Source organism: Tamandua tetradactyla, chromosome 5 (assembly GCF_023851605.1).
Source record: "Tamandua tetradactyla isolate mTamTet1 chromosome 5, mTamTet1.pri, whole genome shotgun sequence".
Lineage (NCBI taxonomy): Eukaryota > Metazoa > Chordata > Mammalia > Pilosa > Myrmecophagidae > Tamandua > Tamandua tetradactyla.
In genome coordinates, this window is record NC_135331.1 from 62,207,814 (window position 1) to 62,233,469 (window position 25,656).

At 39.5% G+C, this 25,656-nt stretch overlaps 1 protein-coding gene and 1 long non-coding RNA gene across 3 annotated transcripts in view; one reads left to right on the forward strand and one right to left on the reverse strand.

Annotated features, from left to right (window-relative positions):
• Nucleotides 1-23,242, forward strand: part of LOC143684209 (uncharacterized) — a 47,251-nt gene extending 24,009 nt beyond the window's left edge. Inside the window, exons 3-5 of the long non-coding RNA XR_013175905.1 lie at nucleotides 8,895-8,965; nucleotides 19,521-19,573; nucleotides 23,135-23,242. This is a non-coding gene — a long non-coding RNA (uncharacterized LOC143684209). The remainder of the gene's footprint in view (nucleotides 1-8,894; nucleotides 8,966-19,520; nucleotides 19,574-23,134) is intronic.
• Nucleotides 6,474-17,632, reverse strand: SLITRK3 (SLIT and NTRK like family member 3). Of its 2 annotated transcripts, none has more exons than XM_077160953.1 (2): nucleotides 17,523-17,632; nucleotides 6,474-11,845 (listed from the first exon to the last, which is right to left on the reverse strand). In XM_077160953.1, the coding sequence occupies exon 2, from the start codon at nucleotides 11,822-11,824 to the stop codon at nucleotides 8,891-8,893; it is 2,934 nt and encodes a 977-aa protein (XP_077017068.1). In that variant the 5' UTR covers nucleotides 11,825-11,845; nucleotides 17,523-17,632; the 3' UTR covers nucleotides 6,474-8,890. The 2 variants fall into 2 exon arrangements, with proteins under 2 accessions (XP_077017068.1, XP_077017067.1); XM_077160952.1 differs by lacking the exon at nucleotides 17,523-17,632 and adding an exon at nucleotides 16,498-16,998.
• Nucleotides 23,243-25,656: the final 2,414 nt, after the last annotated feature.

Genomic DNA, 25,656 nt, shown 5'->3' on the forward strand with positions numbered 1-25,656 from the left:
ATCCCAGTTTTCAAACTGTCATCTTTCTGAGGATCTCTTTACATCATTTCGTTGGATTACAGACCAAAAGACCATCAACTTTCATAAGAACCCATGGGCCACACATCTTTTAAAACTCTTCTCATTAATTTATTCAGCAAGTACTTGTCAAGTGTCTAATGTGAACAAAGTTCCATGTGAGAAATAATGGGAAGAAAGAAAGGCATGTGATTATTCTAGAACCAAGGAATGCTCAGTGAAACTCAGAACTTTGATCAGACTATATTACCCATGACTACAAAATACAGTTCTAAGCACTGGGCTACAAAAGACCTTGAAGACAAGCTGTGCTGTCAAGCATTTGCAATAGACTTGAAAAGCCAGAATTCTCGGCACAGATAGGCAAAGTAACTGAAGAACACTTAGGGTAAATTGTGTTGACACCCAAATCAGCATAACGTAAATAATGTGCACAAGTACTTGAGAAAATATTCAAAATATAGTACATCTATAAAGACCTACTGGAAGAAGGAAATTTAAAACTGCATTTCGGTGTCTGTGAGGGATGTGGATATTCAGAAAATTAAAAGACAGCTAATGTGACCTGTATGAACATAGAATGAGCAAAATGCTTATACTGAAGAGAAAGCAAGGTGCTTAGTTGCGATTAAAGATACCTGCTAAGAACAGTAGTTTTCAAAGCCGGGGTGGGTGAATGGGCATACCACATTTGCCTCAGGAGTTTTTCCAATTGGCTACATACTGTCTTTTCTCTCTTCATTTTCATTTGCAATATTTCTTTCCATTATTCTGTGAGCACAGCGTGCAGCAAACAGGGGGTGGGACCGGGCCTGTTGCAATTCAAATAAATAGAGGATAGTGTACGGAAAAGTTCTCCAAAATCAATATCTCCACCTTCCCATCTATGAGTTAAGATACAATGATTTATAAAGATGCTAAATTATATTTTTGAAACTGGGTAGGAGTCATGAATGAAGTAGATCAGAACTGGGTAGCTATGTTGGAATTAACATGAGAGGTGATTGAGTATCAAACTCAAGCCCAGTTCATTTAAATATAAAATATTAACAGCTAGATTGCATATATGGTTCAGCATTTCAAACTACATCTTATCTCATTTTGAACCTTAAATATACACCTCTTTTTATTGCACTTGTGCAGTAATGCATTATGTAAAATGTCACCGATTTGATAAAGATGTTAGTAAATAAAGTCCATGTACAGATATTCAGAATCCACTGGGCAATGCTCATCTATCAATTATCCACATTTACAAAGAGAGAAGAGTATATGATCCAAATTAAGAAGCAATTTCTACATTATTTATACTTTTGAACTTTAAATCACCAACACAAATATAGGAAAACTTTATTGCCGCTAATAAAAAAAGTGCTTGAAACTACATGTTTGTCTCTTGAACGTAAACATAGCTCTGGAATAGTCTATGGTATACTGCCATCAATTTGTATAAATAATTATGGCTTCTTAAATCAATGTTAATAATTGGGTTTTCTCAAATAAATTCTTGTTTATTTATTTAAGTGATGTTAAAGTGATCCATAAATTAAGAAGGGGATAATGAGTTCTTATTTGGACAGGAAAAACTACTAATTACAAAAAGTAAGGAAAAGAAGACTTCATAATTTATTTTACGTATCTTTACCATGAGCTAAGCTAAATGTTTTAAATGTATTGTTATCTTAATTCATCTTTGTGATTTGGGGAGGGATGGTATTGATATTACAATTTACTTCTAATTGCAGTTGGTTTGGCCACCGTTAAGTTTTAATTTCATGTCCAACCAATAAGTTAAAAGATGGTAATTGAAGTGTCTTAGAATTGTGCTGAAAGATTTACTGAACATATTGTGGAATTTAAACTCTGCCAAAGATAGGACACCAAATGATTAATATGAAATTACTGTACTTCTATTTTTCTTCATTAAATCTTTATCAAACAGTCTTCAGAAAGAGAGGATGTTTGCATTTTTCCTCATCTTTCCAGTGACTTTCTTGTTGAGGAAGTTTTCACGAAAGAAAGTGAACGATTCATGGCCTGATCATTCCAATGACAGACGATTTATACCTGGAATTTACGTTTTCTACACACATTTCCCCTTTATTGCCAACTAGAAAAGTAAGACATCTAATTAACTGTCATTAGAAATAGATGAATGGATTTCAATTTCAAATTCAAAGCTCATGAAGAAAAGCGCAAGTAGGGGGAAAAAATGTCCAACTCCATGCAAATAAAATGTTAAGTTTAGATAGAATTTAAATTTTTCCCAATTACAGAATATGGTTAATAATTTGCATATTTGACAGACTTATTTGTATTATAAAGTTAATTAACACAGACCCTTCCAAAAGGGGTAGTGTTGGTGATGGAGCCTTTTGAGACAAATTGTTTTATCAAAATTCTGAGAAAAGAACCTTAGGATTTCAAGTAACAATATAACAGCTAAATAGCCAGAAAGTTCACACTGCAAATAAGGAAAAACTGATGAAATACGTGAGTTCTAGGAAGAGGAAGTCAACTGCATGCAAATATTGTACACTTATATTTTAATTTTAATTAAATTGATATTTGGAATGTCTTGGCAAAGATAAAGAGTGCTTCAGAGGAGGAATTAAAGGCTTTTGAGATTTTAATAAAGGTGGATTCCGTATTTTTAAAGCATTTGCTGATTCTCTCTGGATTTCCAGAAATGGCTCTAGTTTTATTACTACAAACTCTAACTTTTTTTACAAGACTTAAAAATGATTTCCCAGTGAGGGGAGATATGTTGAATTATTTTCTCACCTTAAGTGGAAAAATATAAGTGAATTGGGCATTTTTGTCATTGGATGTGAGAACTCTCATCAATCCTTGATCTTGCCTTGGCACCTAATTTCAGCCCCATAAATGTGCCCTTAGTCACACAAATATCTTGGCATGAGTCAGAAACTGAAGTAGAAGCAGTACTGCCTGGAACAATGAAAGGAATCAGGCCAGGAGGGATAAGAGAACTTATTTCCAACCTGCCACACAATCAGACGGCATCTTTGTTTCAGCAACTTTTTTCAGAGCTAAAGCTGCCATCCCCGTGCTAGGGGAGTCATGCTCTTGCATCAATGCTAGCAGACCTCATTGCATAGTGTCCATCATCCAAATAAGCTCTAAGCCTGTAAGTTCTCATTAAAATGTGTCAAAAGAGCAAAAGTGCTGTATTCACATGTGTCGGTACTGGCACTGCAGTGTCTTTGATCTTTATGAAAATGATCCACTAATAAATATAATTTATTAAAATAAAGCCTTCAGTTTTGTTTTATTTTTACCATTAGCACATCTTTTTGGGTGGAACTTGTTTGGTTTCGAAAAAAATTTGATATATTGCAAACTCTATCAGCTCATTACACTGCTCATAAACAAATGGATGGACTGAATGTAGCAGAGAAAAAATTAACTAGGCATGCTGAGATATTTTTGTCACTAGATGTTAATGAAGAAAGGCTTCTGCCTACTAATGTCTATCCATGTTTTCATGTTTAAAGATACTGGGACTGGGTAAAGCCATGAATTTATTATAATACCTCCATCGCGATATCTCTTTGAAGTCTACCACAAATTGATTTTCTACATGAATTTAAAAATCATGTGAAAAATCATCTACATCAATGCAATAGGGTGGAAATGATATATTTTCTCAAAAATACGCATATTATTTTCAGGAATAAATGTTACCAGAATTAACGTTAGCCAAAGCATTGACTCTGTATAACTGACAACTCCAAGTGAATGAATGCTCTCCTGATATGAAGTTAGATTTCATATAAACATACTAAAAATGGTAATCTCTGTTTATGACTAGTACTACTATCATTATACATTTTAAATAAATGATGACGTTAAAAGAAGTAAAATAGGATGATGAAAATTTTAAAGTTTCTTTACTTCTCTTATATTTCATTTTTTCCTTCATGCCTAAATAAACCTCAAAAGTCTTGCTAATTAATAAAACTTTGAAATTGTTTTCACGTTTAAAATTTATTCTAGAAATAGAAAAAATGAAAAAAAAGGAGCACTTGTTCTTTATTTGACTTCCGTTGCATATTTGTAAGAGATCAGTTCCTTTACCACGAGAACTTAGCTTAAAATAATTCACAATTTGACTGATATTTGTCCCCTATGACTTAAATAACAAAATGAAATAAACTAAAATATGAAAGATGTTTAAATTTAGAAGTATTCATTACAGTATTACTTTTTACATGTGAATATTCCCAAAGTGAAGACTCAATTTCATCCAGCTTCACTTGGACAGTAGCTAAACAGAAGCAAAAAAAAAGTAAATGCATATATCTGAAATCATTATACATGTGAGAAAAAATAATGCATAATTTACATATAAGTATCATTCAGCATATATAAACTATATACATGTATATACAGTGTATATACACATATAATAGTGATATATATACATGATTGCCCAATTACACATGTGATATTGCTCCTATTACTTTCAAAAGGCCTATAATATATCAAACAGAACATTTATATAATGATTTTAATTGTATTTGTTTATGTTCTGTTCACCTGAATTTTCACAGTTGAGTATTTTGAGCTGTGTCAGTTATAAACATCTAAGTTTAAACTAGTTCAAATCACTTAAGACCAGGTGCCCATTTACACTTAAGACCAGGTGCCCATTTATTGCTATTTCCTCTGAGATTGTCTTGACCCCTGATACTTTTATGTCTCACATGTTGTGAAGCATTTCATTAATGTTTCCTTCGTCACAGCCTTTTCACAAAGATCCAACGTTTATTGGCTTAGACAACATAATATCAAAAGGAAAGAAGTGTATCAACAATGAATTTACACTAAATGAATTGAAATGTGCTGTAATGATTAAGGAAAAAGTCTCTTTGTTCTGTTAATTGCATTGTCAATTTTCATAATTCTCTTTATTTTTCAGATATTAAGGATTTAAAACTAACATTCTCTGATTAGGAGAAAAAAAAACAAATTTTCAAACTCAGTCATTAAACTTTCCTTGTGATCTCTCTCTCTACACTTTTATTAAAAATAGAGTGACCTTCATATTTTTAAAAATACTTGTTACTTAGATGAAATAATATAGATTTCGAAATAAAAACATCTGCATAAATAATACTGTATATGTAACTTGTTAAAACCATTACTGAATTAATCTATTTCACTTTGAATTATTTCCCACTAACCATGTCATAGTTTAAGGGACATTGTAAAATATTTTGTGATTTACAAATATTACTCATTACTATCATTAATGATTACTATCATTAGTAATAAAAATGGCAATTAATAATAATAGCAAATATCTGTCATATATGGATCTGCTCCAGTCAAATTAACCATCACTCTGATGTGAATTAGCGATCTACCATCTTCTTAAAAATAAACATCATTTTACTACAGCAAAAATATAAAACAAATCCTAACCAGGGTAGCTATATTAATACCTGTGATACCTTTAAGAAAACACATCTGATATTATAAATCAAGGCTAACTTAAGTAATTTTAGCACAAAGACAAATAAGAGGCCTAGCCAGGGGTCAGAAAGCTCCAGTGAAGCAGTAGAATTATCTCCTTTAATACAAAATTCCATTCTCATATAATAAATTTATTTTCAATATATAAATAAATTTATTCCTCATTGAAGGGCACAATTACTACCTATATTGCAGGTAAGACAGTTTTACTTCTGTATTTAAATAAAAATGTATACATTACAATTATCAAGTTATTTGTAATTTGATATTGTTTATGGACACTCATTTTCAAACATCAAAAGCACCAGGAACATTGGGGATTCTACTTTAACCTGATTTGTTTATTATGCCATTTTATGAATGTGGGCTGTGTTCTTAAGGAAATGATGATATTATCAGAAGTATCTAGCTTTGCACTTTGATATTTTACTATTCACGTGCTTTCTACTATTCATCAAAACATGTGATCAGGAGAGAAGCAAGCATGATGATTCCGTAGTTTAGAGGAATGCTATAGATAAGGTTTTAAAGCACTAAGGGAGTAGTTCTGGCTTTTGTGCCTTAAAAATAGATTTCAAGCAGGTCACGGTGGTTCAGCAGGTAGAGTTCTTGCCTGCTATGTCGGAGACCTGGGTTCGATTCCCAGTGCCTGCCTGTGCAAAAACAGATTTCAAAAAGAGGAGGGTAAGGTGATTCAGAAAAATAAGAAAAGTGAGACAACCAGGAAAAGGGGATTTATGGAAAGGCAGAAAGAGAAAGAGAAAACACAAGAATGACACCCATTTAGTAGTAGGTCTGACCCTCTTGCATTTAAAAAAAAAAAAAAGAGCTGCATTTCAATAATGTAGAGAGATAGTGAATTATTTCCATGATTTTTTCATCTGAATTCCAAGTTATTTCAAATAATCGAGGATAAAAATTTTAGATACAATATGTCAAAATGCAAGGTAGCCCTGAAAAGTTGCACTTTTATATTGATACACATGATTTCCATTTATACGTATACCTTTGTGATGCCCACATATCATTAACCAAGAATTATATAAGTATATTCTCCTAGATGGCCATGGGGCATTTTTTTAGCACAGTGCCTTAGTGGTGTATCAGTCACACAGTTTTAAGAAGTTACTAGTCTCGTTCTTTTTTGTGGAAAACAAAAATGTGATGTAAGGCATCAGTGATTTGTGGTGAATTACATTCAACGTGTAATGATAATTTCTACTAAGGGCAGCTTGAGGAAACACTAGCAGAGAACCCCTGGCCTCTGCACAATTTGGCAGCTACCAGATCTGTGGATTGTTGGAACTCTGCTGCCCTCTACTGGTCGAATAAAATAAGTACCTGCCTCAAAGCTTTCAGGTTTCTATTATCAGTTTTGTTTCCTACACAAACAAGATACTGGCACCTTAAAAATTTGCTTTTCTTTGGTTTCACTCACATGTGAATGGAATGTAACTTGGATTATTGTCAAGTTAATGTTTCAGCATCATTTTAATATCTTGCAGGAAGAAAAACTATTTCAATGTCCTCTTAGTTCAAGCATGAAACAGACTCGTTCCAAGAAATAGTAATCAAATATAATAGTGACAACTTTCACATATAATAGGATTCTGCTAGTCAAATTGGCCCAATGGCCTTTGGTTTTTATTTTGATCAGGTGGTGCATGTATGTTTGTAATTTTGGTACATATTTGTAAAAGAATAGCAATTTCAATTTGTTTTTCCTTGAGGTCATTTACAATCTTAAAATTCATGAATCCTTGGTTACCTGCTTCCAATTAATCCTGTACTTCTCAGCAATCTAGTTACTTTATTTTCTCCAAATTGCCTCCCGCTTAGGAAAGACTGCCTCATTGTAGCACTAAATTTGAAATTCATAATCGAAAAGAAAGAAGTGAGCTATACATCAGATTTTTTTTTGTTTGTTTTTAAGTCCCAATAGTGTCCTGATGGGGATAGGAGCAGGCAGTTATAAGATTTGTCCACATCACAGTGCATCCAACTTGTTAATAGACTAGCTTCCTGTATAACAAACAAACAAAAGGTTTTTAAAGATGGGAGCAAGAAAGGCATGGCATAGCTGTAGTTTAAGGTTCAAGCTTTGTATCCTCTATATATAATGTATTATGTTTTTCAAAAACTTTTTATTAGGAAAGCTATACCAGACGCATAATCACTATACAATGATTAAACATTACCTTTACAATTTATAATCACTGAAATTACAGAATAAATATATGCACATTTCTTTTGAATCTTTGTGTGAGAGAGAAAACATTAAAAGTGCTTCCTACAAAGCTGTTAGTGATATATACCCAGTTGCTTTTTAACGTTTCTTTTTTAATATTTTATATATATATATATATATAAGAAAGTGCAGATGTTCTCCAAAAAATCTTGGCATCAGGATGAAGTGTCACAAAGAGGGTGCTCATTCCTAGGTGCGCCTCTGGCTGTTAAATCACCTGGCCTCCACTTCAGTAGAATCCGGCCTAGCCTCTGACTTGCCCCAGGGTGGTAAGGAGAGATGCCATGAGCTGTACACTAGGGATGATGGGCAGGCGGAGCTGTGGAGAGGAGAGGATTGGATCAGACCCGAACTAATCAGATTGGGTTGCATGGGAGTCGTGTGTGTGTGTGTGTGTGTGTGTGTGTGTGTGTGTGTGTGTTTGCATGTATGTCTGCGTGTGTGTCTTTTACCTGCAATGGAAGGAGGGTGCTGCAGGTTTCCGGACCTAATTGTGTGCAAGGATTTGCAGTGTGCATTGTGGGTACATGTGTAAGAGACATGAGAGTGAGTGAGAACATTCGAGCAAGACCCGCCCCCTCCCTCCCCATCTTGCAGTTTCCAGGCATGCAGCAAACTGCATTGTTAATACATGTACAGAATCTGTGCCATGATAGGAAGAAGAAAGAAAGCCACAAATGTTAATTGGTTCCCCTCCCTCCCTTCAAATAAAACTACAACTAAAAAAAAAAAAGGGAGGAGGGGTTACTGAAAATAAAAAGACACACTGAATTTTACTTCATCAGGATCAATACAAGGATCCCCGATATACCTTATACATGGCACAAAGTCTCAAGTTTCAGTATAAAAAAATAATGATAACATTTGCTGGCAAAAGTCTGCGAAGGCACTTCATTGATTAATGATCTGAGTATTGCCCTTCCCCCAAATCACATCTGAGCAGGGGAGAGCATACATCTGTATTTTCTAGTTATCATGCGGTTTCAGTTCAGTTCAGGGCAAGGGGAGGTGGAGGGGAAGAAGGAGTTATTGGGACGAGTGTAAAGGGAGGAAGGGATATATATATATTTTTTGTTATTTTCCTTTTCTTTTGATAAAAAGCACTAATTGATTTTCCTTTTTCTGTTAGAACCTATAGGTTGTTTTCTCCAGGACTTCGAGGTAATCCGGCTTGGTTTGAAGTTTGGCCCTTAACTCGAGGTAATCACTTTTTTGGGTTTGGTGGTCTGTGAAGCCCTTTCCAGCCGAGAAAAGAAGGGTTTCTTTGAGCCTGGCGTCCTGCTGTAAGTCTGGATATTGCATGCCAGGAGGGTGGACGTGCAGTTCCTTTAATTTGGGCACTGTGCCGTACAGACAGTCCACAAACCCCACCGTGCAGGGAGCTGGCTGTGGCCTCTCGCGGTCTAGTAGCATATTGCCACCAGCACAGCTGCCCCCCGGAGGAAACAGCACCACCCCACCATTTTTCTCATGGTGGTGGAACCCAGCCAAGTCTCCCCCAGCCCCCCCACCCACCCCTGCAACCCCACCCACTGCTGGGTGGTGAGGGTGATGGTGGTTCACCGTCACTATGGTGTTGACCTGGGAACTGGACACTGCCAGGGCCCACTCCTTCTCCTTTTCCAGCAAGGTCCGGTAGTTGCTGTGATTCTCCTTGGGAGTCTCAGCAAACTGCTCGCTTCCTAGGAGAACCTCACCCATCCCAGGAGGCTGGGTCCCGGCACCGCCATGTTCTGCAGCCCCTGTCTCCTGCACCGATGACACAGCCACCTCCTCCTCCTCACGGGGCTTGTAGATGGGATTGTTGCACATCTGGGTGACCGGGTGGGGGATGTACTCGTAAACATGCCCCACAGGAGGGGCCTTCTCTGGGGAGGAAAGAGTTGGTCGACCCCCACCTCCACTTCCACCCCCACCACCTCCACCATCCTCAAAAAGCCGGTGGCATTGCATCTGGATGCCAGTAAGGTCCACCCCTTCCTGCCGCTTGCTTCTAAAGGGCAGCTTCTTCCGGCGCCGTCGGAGCACATAGGCAAAGAGGCCTGCGGCCACAAAGACTGCTGAGAAGAACAGAACCAGCAAGCTAAGAATCAGCACGGAAAGGGGCACAGGTCCCCCGGGGGGAGAGAACTCATAGGGTGATGCATTCGTTGGGCCCCCAGCCAGGTGAGCATCTCCAGGTTGGGCCGGAGACGCTCCAGCTGGTGCCATGTGCAGCATCTCTGGGCAGAGAACTTCCAGCTCGATGGTGCGCACGTCGCGGTGGGTGAGGTTGTCAGGACTCCCGCAAAGCACATCGCCCACCACGCTGACTGAGCTGATGGTTTCGATCCACTGTTTGAAGGGGACCAGGTCGCAAGTGCAGTCCCAAGGATTCTCATTGAGATCTATCTGGACAATGGCATTCAGGTGCTCCAGGACGCCAGCCACAGGCAGGTAGAGGAAGTAGTTCTTCCGCAAGTTGAGACGGGCCAGGGATGTGCCTGCAAAGGCGTCGGTGGGCAGAGTCCTCAGCAAGTTGTTGTTGAGGAATAGCAACTTCAAGTTGGGCATGAGGCTGAAGGCGGCGGGCTGGATTTCCCGGATGACATTGAACTCAAAGTACAAGTAGTGCAAACTCTGGAGGCCGCGGAACATGCCTGGGGTCAGCTTCTCGATGTCGTTGCCGTTGAGAAAGAGACTCTTCAGGTTGGGCAGGTTGATGAAGGCCCCATCCTGGACGTAAGAAATACGGTTGTTCCCCAGATGCAAGAGATCCAAGGAAGAGAAATTCCAAAAATCAGAACGGTATATTTTCTGAATCAGGTTGCTACTCAGGTACAGTTTCTTGGCATTCAGCGGTCTTGGAAGAAGTTCAGAAATGTTATTAAATCCCCGCTCTTTGCAGTTGACAGTCAAGCCAAGGTCGTTGATGTGCAAATTACAGGTGCACCCTGTAGGGCATATAATGGGAATGGGTGGTCTGGTCTGATAGGGAGCAATGGGAGGTTGGTTTGGACCAGGGTACAAGGCTTGGGAGGTGGAAGGTGGCCTTGGCGTGCGGGGCTGTTTGGTGGGCTTGGGCTGTTTATTTGAGGACTTGTACTCAACAGAAGAAGCAGTAAAATGGACAGATGATAACATCGATGAAGGTTTAGTTGGCCACGCATTCTCCTTGCCTGATGACAAGTGGGGAATTCCCAAACTAGCCTCCACCTCAGAGTCAGACAACAAGGGACAGAGTTCTGTCTTCCTGATTTCTCGCAGGTCCTTTCCATGGAAATGGAAAGGCGTCTCACAGGTGATGTCCCCGACCAGGGCAGTGTAAGGAATGCGTTCCAGCCAACTCTTCAGTTGTACAATCTCACAGGTACAGTTCCAGGGGTTTTCCTCCAGCTGGAGCTCCATCAGGCTTCTGCCAATGTGATCTAGCATTCCTCGATAAAAAAGAACCTTCAACCTGTTTCCGCGGAGGTCCAAATGGGTTAGAGAAACAGCCTTAAATAAATTGGTTGGAAGCACGGGAATGAGATTATCATTTAAAATCAGAACCCTCAATTTACTTAGGTTCCTAAATGCCCCACTCTCGATACGTTTAATGACATTGTAATCTGCCTGCAGATATTCCAGACTTTCCAAGCCAAGGAAGGTGTCATTTCTGAAGACATCTAGTTTGTTCTCATGTAGATATAGCCTTTTTAAAATCTTGAGACCATTGAAAGCTCCCGTTTGAATGTCCTGCAATGCATTGTTCCCAAGGTTAATGGACACAGCATTATTTAAATGAAGAAAACTGTTGGTGTACAATTTCCTCATTGAATTCCTCTGCAGATACAGTTTAAAAGGTCTTGACCAGAACTCAGTAATCTGACTAATATTTGTAAATCCTTTACTGTCGCAGTGTATATGAAAGAGGCTTTCTTTAACTTCACAGTAGCAGGGATCAAAACAGGGCTCATCTATTTCCTCTGAGTCCTCTATCAGGGGAATTGGGGTAGTCCATCCTAGAGCCATTGTGCTTAGAAGAATTATCCACAACATCCTCCCTCTGTGAAGCATCTCAGCTATGGAAGGTTTCATCGTTCCTGGTTGATTACAACACTGCAACAGAAATAAAGATGCAGATGTTTAGCTTTTTAGTCACAGGCACTATTTTAATAAACTCCTACATGTGGGGCCTTTTAAGAGTGATGTAGACACTTCAGCGATTCTTGAACTGTCACTCAAAATGAGCTGGCAACATGGTTAATGTTTAAAGTGTGCCCTATATATTAAATCTAGAAGACTCTGAAATATTGGATGATGTGATGACATTTTCCTGAACCAAGCCATACTTGGGGTAAATGGCATAGCATATGAACAAAAGCAGTCTGCTTGTGCCTCTTCTAGCAAAAAAAGGAAATGAATACACTGCTGCCTTCCAGGCATAGGCAGATTCAGCAATAATGGCAATAAATTGGCCACAGCACCTTTTTGTCTGTTAAAACTCACATTGGAATCAGAGGTGCTCATGATAAATACATTTGGAACTCTAATCAAGTGTTCTTCAACCTATAAGTTTCTACTCATGAGAAGATACAGCACACTCCAAAGTTAGAAGATTAAATCGTATAAAATAAGAGCCCATTGCCCAATATCAGATGCTGAGATATGTAAGATGATTGTTATCCAGGAAAACTTGAGATTTTCCTTATGAAATGATCACAACATACTTAATAAAGGTATATGGTTGGTTACACACTATATACCCAACCCCCTTTCGCCAAGCACAGGCAATTAAAGTCTCCTTTAATTAAAAAGCTAACTTCTACATATTTGTTTCCCTTGGTTCTTTAAAGCCTTTAGGGGTGATTGGCCATTATAAAGAACATACCCATGCAATTGTCTGAGCTAATGATAGTGACAGCTAAAGGATGCTGAGCCTGGGAGTGTCTGTTAAAACACTTGCAGATCTCAGTTTGAATGTGTATCTGTGCCCTCAAGATCAAGTGAGAAACCCTGTGAAAAAGTGGTTGGAGGAGAAAATTAGAGGAAAGGGATGGTGGAAACCTGCATTCTTACCTACAGATAAATGATCTATCACATAAAATATATTTCAAAGAAAGACATCATTCTTTTCCAAGCAGAAAAAAATAAATGCAGGTCTCTATTTTAACATCATACAGAGTCCTCCTCTATGGCTTTTTCCTTACCTCGCCTAATATTACCAATATATGGGCATGCGAACATAAATAAATTATAGTAATGCAGTTTTACTACCTTGTCCTTCCTGAGTCGCTGAAATATCAATCAAATCAAATGGGTATTTTGAATCAATAAAAATAAACCACAGCTTTGAGTTTATCTCTTCTCCCCAAACATAGATAAAGGAAATATTTTGTCAAACATCTAACTTAGAATTCAATGATATAATTTAGAGGGAGAGTGAAGAGAATAAATCTTCACACTGAACTTGAATGTAATGTACACAGCTGTAAGGAAAGGAGAACCCGTGAGAAAGCACAGAGAAATCTGCCTCAGACATGCAATATTCAATTTTTAGAAACAATTAAATGGAAAAAAAAAAAAAAAGACAAGGCAGATGAGGCTACATTGCAGTAACAGTCTTCCCTATCTCCCTTATAAAATATTAAAATATACTTAAGTTCTTTCTTCACATTCTATTTTAAAACATTTTTCTTGTTTTTGAGGTCCCTAAGGTTTAGGCAAGAAAAGCTCCAGATGTCTTTGACTTACCTATTTTGCAGAGAAAAAAAATTTTTTTGAACATTGGAAAAAAAAAAGAGCTTGAGTTTAAGGAGTCTCTTTCCTTCCCTCCCTTCCTCTTGGTGAAGCTGAAGCAAAAAAAAAGGGGGGGGGGGTGTAAAAGGGGGGGAGGGGGGAAGAGGAAGACTAAGAGAAAAAAAAAGCAGCAAGCTGGAGACGTGCTGGGAATGCAATGGGCCCTTCAATGGGCTTCTTTAGGATGCAGAACTGCCGTTTGGCACGCTCAATGGAGGAGGGAGGAGAAAGGGCTGCTGCAGGCTTCCAGCACTGCTGCCGCCGCGGCGGCCGGTCTCTCTGGGTACCGGCAGCGCATCATTGGGCACTTGGAGGAAGGGAGGGAGGAAGGCAGGAAAGGAAGGAGGCTCAATCACAGTGCAGAATCTCGGACTTCTCTCGCGCTTTTTTTTTTTTTTTTTTTTTTTTTTTTAATATGTGCTGTAACCCTGGATCCGGCTTTCCACGTCATGGAAATGAGCTCCAAGAGGGGAACGCGCTTAGCATGGGGTCGGGAGCGAGCACTGAGAAGCCCTGACTGTACTGGAGTGTGTGTGTGTGTGTGTGTGTGTGTGTGTGTTTGAATATGTTCGTGTGTTTAAGGGGAGGGAAAAGAAGTAGGGGGGGAGAGAGATGACAAAATAGGAAACAAAACGAGGAAAGACCAACAGAGACCAACCTACGGGAAATATTTCTTTGGTGGGGAAGGTAGAGAGAGGAGGTTGGGAGGTGGGAGAAGAGTGTCAAGTATAGGATTTTGATTTTTATTTATTTATTTTAACTGTCAAGGAAGCCGTCCTCTGGCTGGTTTGCTCTTCTATTTCTCAAAGCGTCCCTAATGCAGATGGGCTGGAAAGTGAGACTGTCCTCCGAAATTATCCTTTTCACAGCCCAGACACTTCGCGCCAAAGAAGGGGGTGAAGGGAAAACCAGGTCCCCCAAAACACGGGGGCTGAATCTGGCTAATTGTGCCTCATGTCCCGAATAAGAGCTAGGGCTGCCTGAGCAGCTTGGACTGGGCTTCTCCTGCATTTTGCTTCGATCTCTTTGCACCAGGAGTCTTTCTGTTGTGCTGCAGCTCAAAGCCTTCGATTTCCCCTGGAGTCACCGGCCATGTGCTTGCTTCCAGCTTTTTAAAAATAGAGACAAGCCCATGCTCCGGAAGGAGAGGCAGATCACTTCGGTAACAATGTACATTGCACGTTCTTCCAACGGGAGAGACCTCGCTGGGATAGGGGTGGAATTTCGGGACTTGGATTTTTTTTTTTTTTTTTTTCCTGCTCCAAACATTTCTCCCTGGTATTCTGGGAGGTGGGTGGAAGGCAGATTGAGGAAATCTGTTGCAGTGAGGAAGGGTCGCTAGATCATAGTTCACATAGACACTCCAAGAGGAATTTTTAAAGGCTCAAGTGTCACAATTGCACAGTCCTACTTGCCAGGAGGGAATGCAGCTTTGTGGGGAAACCAGAGAGCGTCAAGTGTGCAGCAAACGGTTCTAGTTAGTAGGAATTGCGTGGTCGATTCTCTCTCTCCCCCACCCCCACCCCCCAACACACCAATCCTGTCACCAACTCATGGGGCAGAGGGAGGGGAGACATTTTTATGTTGCTAAAGAACTGGACAGAACCTCAATTGCCCAAAGACTTCAAGTTAGCAGATAAAGAGGGCTTTCCTTTAAAGCGCTGTTTACAAAGCAAAATGCTAAAGCAAAGCAAAGCTTGTGTATCTATTTCTTGCCGCCTTAAAGTATATAAATTACCTCACTCAACGAAATGGTCTTTAAAAGTCAGTCATAGAGGATTTGCATGTTACTGCACATTTAAAATGACCGCACATGGGCGAACTGCTTCACAGTAGCTAAGATTGGAAACAGCGATCCGAGAATAAGTAATCAGGCAGGCAGGAGTCTCTAACGTCCTACACCCTTAGTATTCCAGACCCACCCTATCGCAGATAGGTCTCAGCCAAGAAGCAACCGACACCGACACACTGAGCTCCGAACCAGAGCAATTGCATCGCCTCCAGCTGCCACCCGCCCCCGCCCCCCCCAACACCACCCTCTGCCCCCAATGTGCAGAGGCAGTGACTGTTTCATGGATCTTATCGGAACCCCTCTTACGGAATCTTTGGCTACCCCTGGGGACTCCTTTGAGCTTCTCGGGGACGGTAAATGGTCCTCTCTGCAACCAGTCTCTAGTTTCTCTTAAGCTACAAACCCCCAAGTTTTGGACTTGGGCCATGTCCTAAAGGCTATTTCACCCTTTTCCTTGCCTTTATCCTAGGGCAGTGTGTCTGAGAGGTGTGTGTGTGTGGGTGGGGGTGCTCCAAAAGTTAGAGGGTGAAGGGCCCTGGAGCCCCGGTTTCTTCCATCCTGCTGGGAACGCCGGACACCATTTGTTTGTCCCGAGAGAGGACAAGAAGCCCTTTCTCCCCGCGGCGTCCCCTTCCTGCCTCCCCCTCCCCACCGCCAGATCTTAGAGCCTACTAATCTCCCCAGATCTAAGATTAAATATTTCAGTATGGAAGCAAAACCATCTCCCCTAGAACAAGTAATTAAAATGCTGCATCATTCATTTTCTGAAGAGCTCTAAGCCTTCTACAGATCCTTTTGTAATCTGCGGTAGCCAGGCGAAACGCACAATACGTCTGTTCAGAATGGAAAATGATTAAAAGCTCAAGCCGTTTCCCTTCTATCTCTGACAACACAAGGGAGCGATCCACTGGGGTGGTGGGGGAGGGGTCCTTCGCTCCTCCACCTGGCCTATTTGTTGAAGTTACTTACGATTTCCTCCTCCCTCCAAAGGGGTCCGAGGGTATGTTAGTTTCTAGTCCCCCTCCTTCCACGACCGTTCGTATTAGCTAACTCGTGAATTAGAAAATGCAACAAATCCCAAGCACCTGTGTGCTTACAGAAGCCATCGCGGCCAAACTCTAAGGCTCTACAAGGCACAGACTACCAATTAAGCAAAGTAGCAAAGGATGGCGGCGAGTACCTATCGGTGCAGAGCGCTCACGATCTCCGAGGTTTGCTCCAAGGGGCTTCCCGGGGGGAGGTGCAAACTCTCTGGCAGGCTGAATTGTATCCATCATGCCATAGCCTTGCAGTTTCTCCTCCTCCGGCCATCAACTTTCAGAAAGGCCATCAAATCAGGCTTGTAATCCTTTTAAGTGTCTCCACCTTTGAGACTTGCAGGGAAATGGTCGCTGCATGAGAATGACAGGGCCAGGCGCGCACCTAGCGCGGCGATGTCAGCGACAGGGAGCTCACGACCACGGCTCCATATGCCCTCGATGGCAGGCAGGCAGCCTGATTGTCCTCGGACTGGGCTCCTTTGATGTGAAATCTCGGTCCTCTCTGATTCAGTGGCCAGCTTCCCGGTTCCCGAGAGCCCCGGCTCGGTCTCGGGGTGTCTCTCTTTCTCTCTTCCTGAAAGGTTGTCACTCACAGCGCAAGCCCTGCCCGAGGCCTCCTCTCTGAGGAGATGGGATGAGTCCTCGCCTTCCCCGGGTATGTTCGCTTTCGTCCCTTTGGGTGGGTGGGAACGGGAGTGGATGGTGTGTGGATGCGAGAAGACGAGGGTGGGGAGGGGCGGGAAAGAGGCAGGAAGAGGGCGGCTAGATCCCAGATCCCAGCATTGGCCAGAAGGCGAGGGTGGGGGGCAGGAAGGAGGGAGGGGGGGAGGGAGAGAGAGAGAGATTGAGAGAGAGAGGGAAAGAGAGAGAGAATGCAAACATCACAGTATGGCTGTACACACCAAATTCGACTTGGGTTTGGGGAAATCTCTGGCAATGCACGAAGGTGAAGCGATCTCGTTGGCAGAGAGTGAGCCCCTGACAGCTCGCGGTTCAAGCGCCCTCAGTTCTCCACCAGGAGTGGGGGGCGGGGGAGGGGCCCGCGGAATGTTTCAGGCCAAGGAGACGCTCGCGGTGGCGGCGGCATCTTTTAGGGCTGACCTGCTTAAAAAGTGCCACTTTCATGGCCTAGGACATGACTGAAATCGGATCGCACGTTACTTACCACCGTCTGCTCCTGAACTGGAAGCGCCGAGTCGGGTGTCGAGAGGCAGTATTTGAAACGCCAGGCTGGAACCCGAATGCAAAGCCATCAGCCGCCCCCAAATAGCTTACCGAGGGAGCGGCGCTCGGGAGCCCCCGGATCAGCCCATCGCCGGAGCCTCCGCCAGCGTGTCCCCCCCGCCCCAGGGCCCCTCCTCCGCGCCAACTGTGTAAATCAGCAGCCGCAGTCCACTCGCCGCGCATCGCAGGCAAATCCCTGCTAAGGAAGCGAGTGATCTCGCTCTCGCTCTCTCTCTCTCTCTCTCTCTCTCTCTCTCTCTCTCTCGCTGTCTTTGTATCTCCTGTCCTCTCTTCTCTTCTCTCCACTCTTCCTCTCCTTCCCTCTCCTCTCCTCTCCCTCTCTCTCTCTCTCTCTCTCTCTCTCTCTCTCTCTCTCTCTCTCTCTCTCTCTCTCTCTCTCTCTCTCTCTCTCTCTCTCTCTCTCTCTCTCTCTCTGTCACAATCTGGCAGTTCTACAAAGAGAAACACTGTAAAATTAAGTGACAGGAAGTCAGCGTTCTGTGTCTGTGGATTGATTTCAACTTTTATTTGTAAATGAGAGATGGCTGTTTGGAAAATTACAGCCCATTTTCCAAACGGTGAGGAATATCAAATTAAGAACAACTGTGCTGTGTTGGTGGGCGGTATTGCCCAACGCCCCCAAGGAGCCGTTTCCAAGTGATTTGCAGCAGTCCCCCACCTTCATGGTACATAGATGACAATTTGACAACACACATATTTCCTCAGCTATGCACATTTGCAAAGGGGGGGGAATAAAACTATAAGGTGACAGGAGGTGTACAGGCTATGGGGCATTTCCCAGAGAGATGCTGCATGCCATCTTGTAACAAATTAGATAAGGACACTTGAACAATTATTGCCCTTCTGTGAAAGTATTGTTACAACAATATATACTCCCTGGAGCAACCATTGCCCTCACTGCAGTCATACTAATGCAGTCGTTTAATGCTCCATTCAATCTGCAGCATTAACCAACGCAGTTATTTTTAATAGATCCTTTTTATCAGGCAAGAAGTTAGAGAGAGGGCAGCCTTCCACTAACTCCCAAACTGAATAGAAAGGGGGCCGTGTGGGGAGTCATCTCTGTATCTCTTGCCATTCCTCCCTAAAGAGAACTGTCCCATAAATTGTCCAAGACAGGGAAGTTGTGTGGCTATTCTGATTGTAGAAGTAAAATGACCTCGACCCCCTTTTTAAAATTTTTTTTAAGGTTTCTAAAGAAGCTCTCCCAAAAAAGGCAGTACTCTCTTTTAATCTATATATGGAAACCTTTGAGAGTCAAACCTGGAGATATGGTTTTAACCTTTATTTAGTGGATTTTTCTATGGACTATAAGTCATATCATTGTTAGTCTATATTGCATGCATATAATATCACAAGTCTGGTGTCCATGTTACTTTTATTTAAAGAGAAAAGAGGATGGAACTGGTCATAGAACATGGGGCCTGTGGAATTTGGGGGATATTATATACATATTCACCCAATTCAGTATGGTAACTGTGACCAGGCATAAAGTATGAGTTTAAATTGTGTCTGATAACATATTTAAAAAGTCTCAATTTGTTTTTCAAAATATTCAGTGTTCTTTAAGACTATTTAGATTAATAAGGTATCTACAGTGACCCAGAAAGTGAGAAAAGCACCATGAAATCAAAGCCGTTTTGTTTTAACATAGCATTTCAGATCTACTGGCATGAATTCCAAACTTCTCTTCAGTATTTTCCAGGATAATAAATTCTTCCATGTGAATGTTACATAGGCATGGATATGGAAAGTGCATCTGTCACTGGCTTTCTAAGTTGGATTTTAAAGAGATATATCCATAGGAAAGGTTGCCAAAGAGGCCCATCCCTATAGTAAATCAATCTGATTTAGCAGGAACCAAACTGCACCAGTAAGCTGATGAGTCACAGAGATTTTTTTTTTCTGGCCTTTTCAGGTGGTTGCTCAATTTGAGGCAAATCTCTCCAGGGCACTCCATATTCTTTGTGGGTAAGTGAGAAATCACACAGATGCCCCTGAGCCTCAGGGTTGGAAGACATTAGACTAACCCTGAAAGAAATCAGGCAAAATGATTCCTAACAATAACTACATTTCTTTAACGTTTTAGAACAATTTCAATCTGATTTGCTTTTCAAGGTTATTTGTTGATAAGAAGGCTCGGAATAGATTTACTCTGAGCAGATGTGGGTGTGGCCTGATAGGAAGTTACAGAATTTCGAATCGCTAGAATGGGTTGTCAGTTTTAAAAGTGGGTGCTTCCCGCTTTTGTTTATTAAGATTTATCAATAAAATATATATATATTTTTTAAAGTGGGTGTTTACATTTCAGGCCACACAGAAATTCTGTGGGGAAAGGACTGTGACAGATCTTTGCAGTGCTACCTATGTAGTTATATCTGTAACTACCTAGGATTGAATCTATGTTGTAACTTTAGTTTTCTGCATATGGTATTTACATGTTCATGGTTTTATTTTAATCACATATAATTTAATAGTAAAAAGAAAGACCTCTCATGTTAAAAATATGTTCTTTATTGATGATGCATAATGCAGAAAAGGGAAAAATCCAAACAATTTATATAGAAAGTAAGTTTTCAATTCAAAAAAATTAAATATGCCTATATTGCTAACTGGCACATTGTTTTAAGTTACAAAGACATTATAAAATATCCCACATTGTTTCCTTTTAAGTACCCTGTACTTTCCTGGAGAGGGATACTGGCTTTAAGATGAATACAATAGGCATTTGTGTGTGTGTGTGTAGCATATATTTCACTCATTCTGATGGCTTAAATAAATAAATAAATCTTTTGAAAGATTTAGAAATTGAAGTAGTACTGATGAGCTATTTGTTGTATAATGGAACAATTACCTAAGAAATTTCAAAACTCTAAATGCAACAATTTATGACTACATAACCGAACACCAAGGTTATCTAAATATCGCATTCACTTTGTTTTGAACTATTGCACAAATATTCATGAATATTTTTTTTTTCTTTGTCCATTCCAAATGATCTTCAGGTCAGCAAACTTCATGTTTGATAATTATCAAAAAATTGAGTTCGTTCTTCCTTGACTAACTTTTGATATACTCCTGTTGAAACAATTGAAAATATAGTTATTCACACATGCAATTTTATAAATGGGAATTTTGCACGCAAAAATTAAGCAAATAGAAATATGGGAAAACCTAGTATTGTTCTGTTTTGGGTCTGTCAGTATTTATCGAAAGGATTCAAGTGATTGAACAATTCAGACTAAGGATTGTACACTTACAGGAATATTTATTGATATAGCTCTTTCTATGCCTTCATAGAAGAAACACTTTCTATTATGTAGAAAAAGTTCCAAAGCAAATTTGATACCTTTGTGTTTTTCTTCTCAAAAGTATCTTGACAAAGTTAGTGAATCAGTGTAGATTTTGGGGTTATAGTTGATTTTCATTATAACTAACAAGCTATAAATATGGAAAAGGAGTTGCAAGATATTCAATTAGCTATTGATCTTTTATATCCTGTTTCACTAAAACATGTCAAAACACTTTATATGCATCCACTAAATGAAACCTTAGTTTATTTGTGAGGTGAACATGTGTTTTAATCTCAAAGGTTAAGCAAACTATCTGAGGACACCCAAAGTTAACTTATTCAATATGAATAAAGCTTCCAATTTTTTATTAGTAAATTGGGCTTGTCTCCTTTTTAAGGGATTTCACAAGAGATTTAGAATTAATAAACTGTAGAGAAATTAAGATTAAAATTACAGAAAGAAATGTCTTAAAAGGCCAAGAGAAGAGGAAATAAACCATAAGCATTTGCTGAAGTGCTTTGAACTGTTGAATTGAATAACACATCTAGAAATAAGGAATAGATGTTATGTGTAGTGGAAAGAGGTAAATCACATAAGTTTTCATGTTAAAAGAAGTGTGTTTATTTGTTTAATATGAAAGAATGAGAAAAGGGAGTGAGAAGAACTTTATAGAAGCTGAGGATTTTAAGTACCAGGATTAAGAAGGACTTAAAAGTTTATCTATTCCAACCAATTATCTGATCCTTGAATTTCTGCTCTACTATCCCCTGCCAAGTTGTTATCCAGACTATGCTTTAATGCTGCCCATGATGTGGGCTTAGAGCATTTCAGGGCAGCCCTTTCATCTTTGGGCAAATCTAAGCGATAATAGCGTGTGTTTTTTGTTTAGCAAACTAAAAAAAAAAAAAAAAAAAAGTTGTCTTTTGTTTTCTACCCCTTAGGAACTTGTTTAAAAGTCAAAGACTGTGAGCTTCATATCTATTAAGTGAGACATACGTTCACGCAGAGAAATTCACCTGGCAGGTAGAAATGCAGAACCATTTGTTGAAGGGGTGAGTTATGGCTAAAGAAAGAAGCATCTAAATTTGTAAGATAACTGAAGCCTTGAAACAATGGAATTTGTGGTAAAAGGGATAAGATGTTAAAAGGCATTGTAGGCCTTCAAAGTTATTTCAGGAATATGGGAAGTAGTTTAGCTCACTTTCATGGAAATCCCATTGGGAGCACATTTGAAGTTCTATATGTGTCCTCTTAAGCTACTAATTTTAAAACCAAAAACTCTTATCGTAGATGAAGAGTATTGATATCAGCTAGGTCAGGAAGCCTAAAAATATAGTAGATGTTTATTAGTCAAATCAAATTTCCTCTGGTCTTCTAATTTTTGAAAGCTATTTGAGAACATGTATATGAAATGAATATTTTTAAGTGAGGGCTTATTTCAGTAGGAAGTCTGATGACAGATTCTGTCCCCACCAACTATGGGACAGGGTTTAATATGATCATGTGCTGAAATTCGTGGATAATGGAACTCTGATATTCAGCTTTGCATTTTAAGCATAGAAAGAATGTTATGAGACCCTGAATATCAGCAATTCTAAAAGTGACTTAAAATCCAAAAAACCAAATTTTCCTTGAATGTGGCTGCTTTCTGTACATCACTCTGCTGAGTTGCTTTGGCGTATAGTTTCTTTTAGACTCTATGTTCTATCTAAATTTCCCTCCACATTTCTATGTTGTTAAACGACCAATGATGAGCTGGTCCCCATTTCTTCTTCTCATTAGAGCATCTTAAGGTTACATGATTCCAGATGTGTGCCAATTTTTTTCCCATCATATCAGATAAAATATTCCTCTTTCACAGATAAATGATTTAGTTTTTATTTACTCATGGTAGTATTTTTAAAAATTTAGTGAGTGGGAAAATGTTCATTAAAATTGTATTTTAACAAACACGTTCATAGTATTAAACAGAAGAAAAAATTAATAGACATATATGGCATTGCTAAGATACCATTCACTGGTTTTTAATGGTGGCACAATCATCAAATAATTTTGGAACCCATGATGCTATCAAAAAAAGCCAAAAAATTTTAACAGAAAATACGTTGCAGAAAGCTTTACCTTCACTAGATAAAGAATACTTGTATATATTTTGGCATATACTTTAATGTTGCAAAATTAGTATTTTTAATGGATAATCTGATCTAAAACTAATTTTTTATTTTTTTTTTTGTTTTAGTGGGATATTTTTGTTTCAAGATGGTGATGAAATGTCTGATGCAAGTAAGATTTTTTTTGTCTTACTTTTGTTTGCCAACTCTCCCCTTCAATCCTTAAACATTTTATGGTTGATTTTGTATTATTTTATGTGAAATGCCATGAATGTAAAATAGCCAAAATATGTCTACGTATATTCAAATGATACATATGTGTCTATATCTCTGTATGTGTGTGCATTGGGAGCCCATGAAATTGGAAATGAATGGATTCCCTATAAAATCTTTGGTTGAATTATTTTATTTTATTTCTAAAATGAGGAGACATGCCTAGTTTCAAAGATTTCATAGAGTAAAACAAAATAGCTATCTATAAAATATTAAAATTGAAGTATGTATCTTTAAATATCCTTTTTTGGATATTGGATGATCATGTTCATTGAGTTAGAAACTCTCAAACTCTCATATCAGAAAAGATCAGGTACTTTATAGGAACTGTTATTTTCCTATTAGCTTTAGCCAACAGAAAAAACAATATAATATGCTGACATCAATTCCTCATGAACAAACACTTTTTATCATTTACCAAAAGGTAGAACTTTTTAAAACTCTACTACCTTTTTAGTTTTTATGCCAAAATTCATGAGAATACAAAGTGTCCAAGTCTAGAGTATTTTTTAGCATTCCTTGAAAAGTGTTAATTCCTGCAGAGAACTATTACATACACCTAACTCAGCTTGAAGGGATGAGCCAATCAAGATGCACAATTTCTCATCTGACTGAGTTGCAATCTTCCTTTCGCATGGAAATTTTGGTTTTCACTTTACAAAGAATGGAGACCCAAGTGGAAAATTTAAGAAAAGAGAGATTTTTTTTTCCTAAGTATTTACAATGTTATTTCATGGAAATTCAAAGACTGAAACTTAGTAAAGCCAGACCTCATGGGAAACGCAGTTGGAAATTAGCCCTCACTTTCTCTCCCTGCCATCTTCCTCATCTCCCAACAGCCTATTTTCTACAGCAGCAAGAGTAATTCTTCAAAATGTTAGTCTACCATGAACTGTGAGCAACCCTCTCATGGCTTCTCATCTTTCTAGGTAAAAGGCAGAGTCCTTACATAAGCTTACAACCCCTTTATGATCTTGCTGCTCACTCCATATCTGCCCTCATATTTTACCACGATACTTCTCCCCTTTGTATTCTTTCTACTCACCAAACACACATCTTTCTCCACCTTTGCACCTACTGTACGCTCCACACAGAACATTCTTTCCACAAATATTAGCATGGCTGGCGCTGTCACTCCATTCATATTGCTGTTCAGATGACACAAGATCATATTGGCTTTCCCGACCATGTTATCCCCAATAGCAATTTTCCCATTATACATGAACGTCATCATCTTCTTTATTTTTCTTCCTACCATTCACTACTTAAGGGTTTATAATTTATTTGCTTTTACCCAATTGTTGTCTATCTCTCACTATTAAAAAAAAATACATTTCATATGCACAGGGGCTTTGTTTGATTCATTGAAGTATCCCAGCACCAAGAACAGTGCCTAGTACACAAAGAAAACTCCACACAAATATACTGGAGGAATGAATGAATTTCCTTGCTAATGTCTGCTTGCTTTTGAATTTGCATTTTTTCTTTCATTCTTATAAGCATTCTTTCTTTCCTTCCTGCTAAGTACACAGCTCCTAACATCTTTGTGGTCTTTCAGCTGCAGTAGTTGCACTAACAACTTCCATCTTTTAATTTAGTTCAAATTTGAAAGTCTAATTGGGCAGGTTTTCATTTTCCAGTATGACCACAGAAGCCAAAGCTCTCGGTATGGATTCCTCTGTTCAGATGTATACTCCTGGTCTAATAAGAATGGGCCAGTAGAGCATGGCGGTTTCGTCATGAGGGGCTGTGGGTAGGCCATATAGAATGTCATTGCTGCCACATTTGCACCAAGGGTCTTCATTGTCCCACGTCCTGCTCACGAGCCTGACATCTCTCCTCAATTCAGTGATCCATCTTCATGTCTCTTCCTGATTAAACGGCTTCTCCAGTCTTTCTCTGTTGTATTTGCCACAGATATAAAGTAGATCTTTGTACTTCTTAAATTATAAACCCTTAGGTAGTGAATGGTGGAAAGAAAAATAAAGAAAATGATGATGTTCATGAAGAATGGGAAAATTGCTATTGGGGATAACATGGTCAGAAAAGCCAATATGATCTTGCATCATTTGAACAGAAATATGAATGGAGTGGCAGTGCCAGTCATGTTAATATTTATGGAAAGAATGTTCTATGTGGAGCGTACAGTAGGTGCAAAGGTGGAGAAAGATCTACAAAGTTTGGTGATAAATATTTTAAATCTGTCTTTGCCTTGATCTTAATAGCACCAAAATGCCCCTGTGCTTCTTCCGCTCCCTCCCAAAACCATTCCACCTGACTTCAGCTCATTGCTTATTAGTGGGAAGCAAGAAATTTCATGTCTTCACACAGATCATGGGCAGGCACACCTTCAGCTAGCACCCAATAAAACATGCAC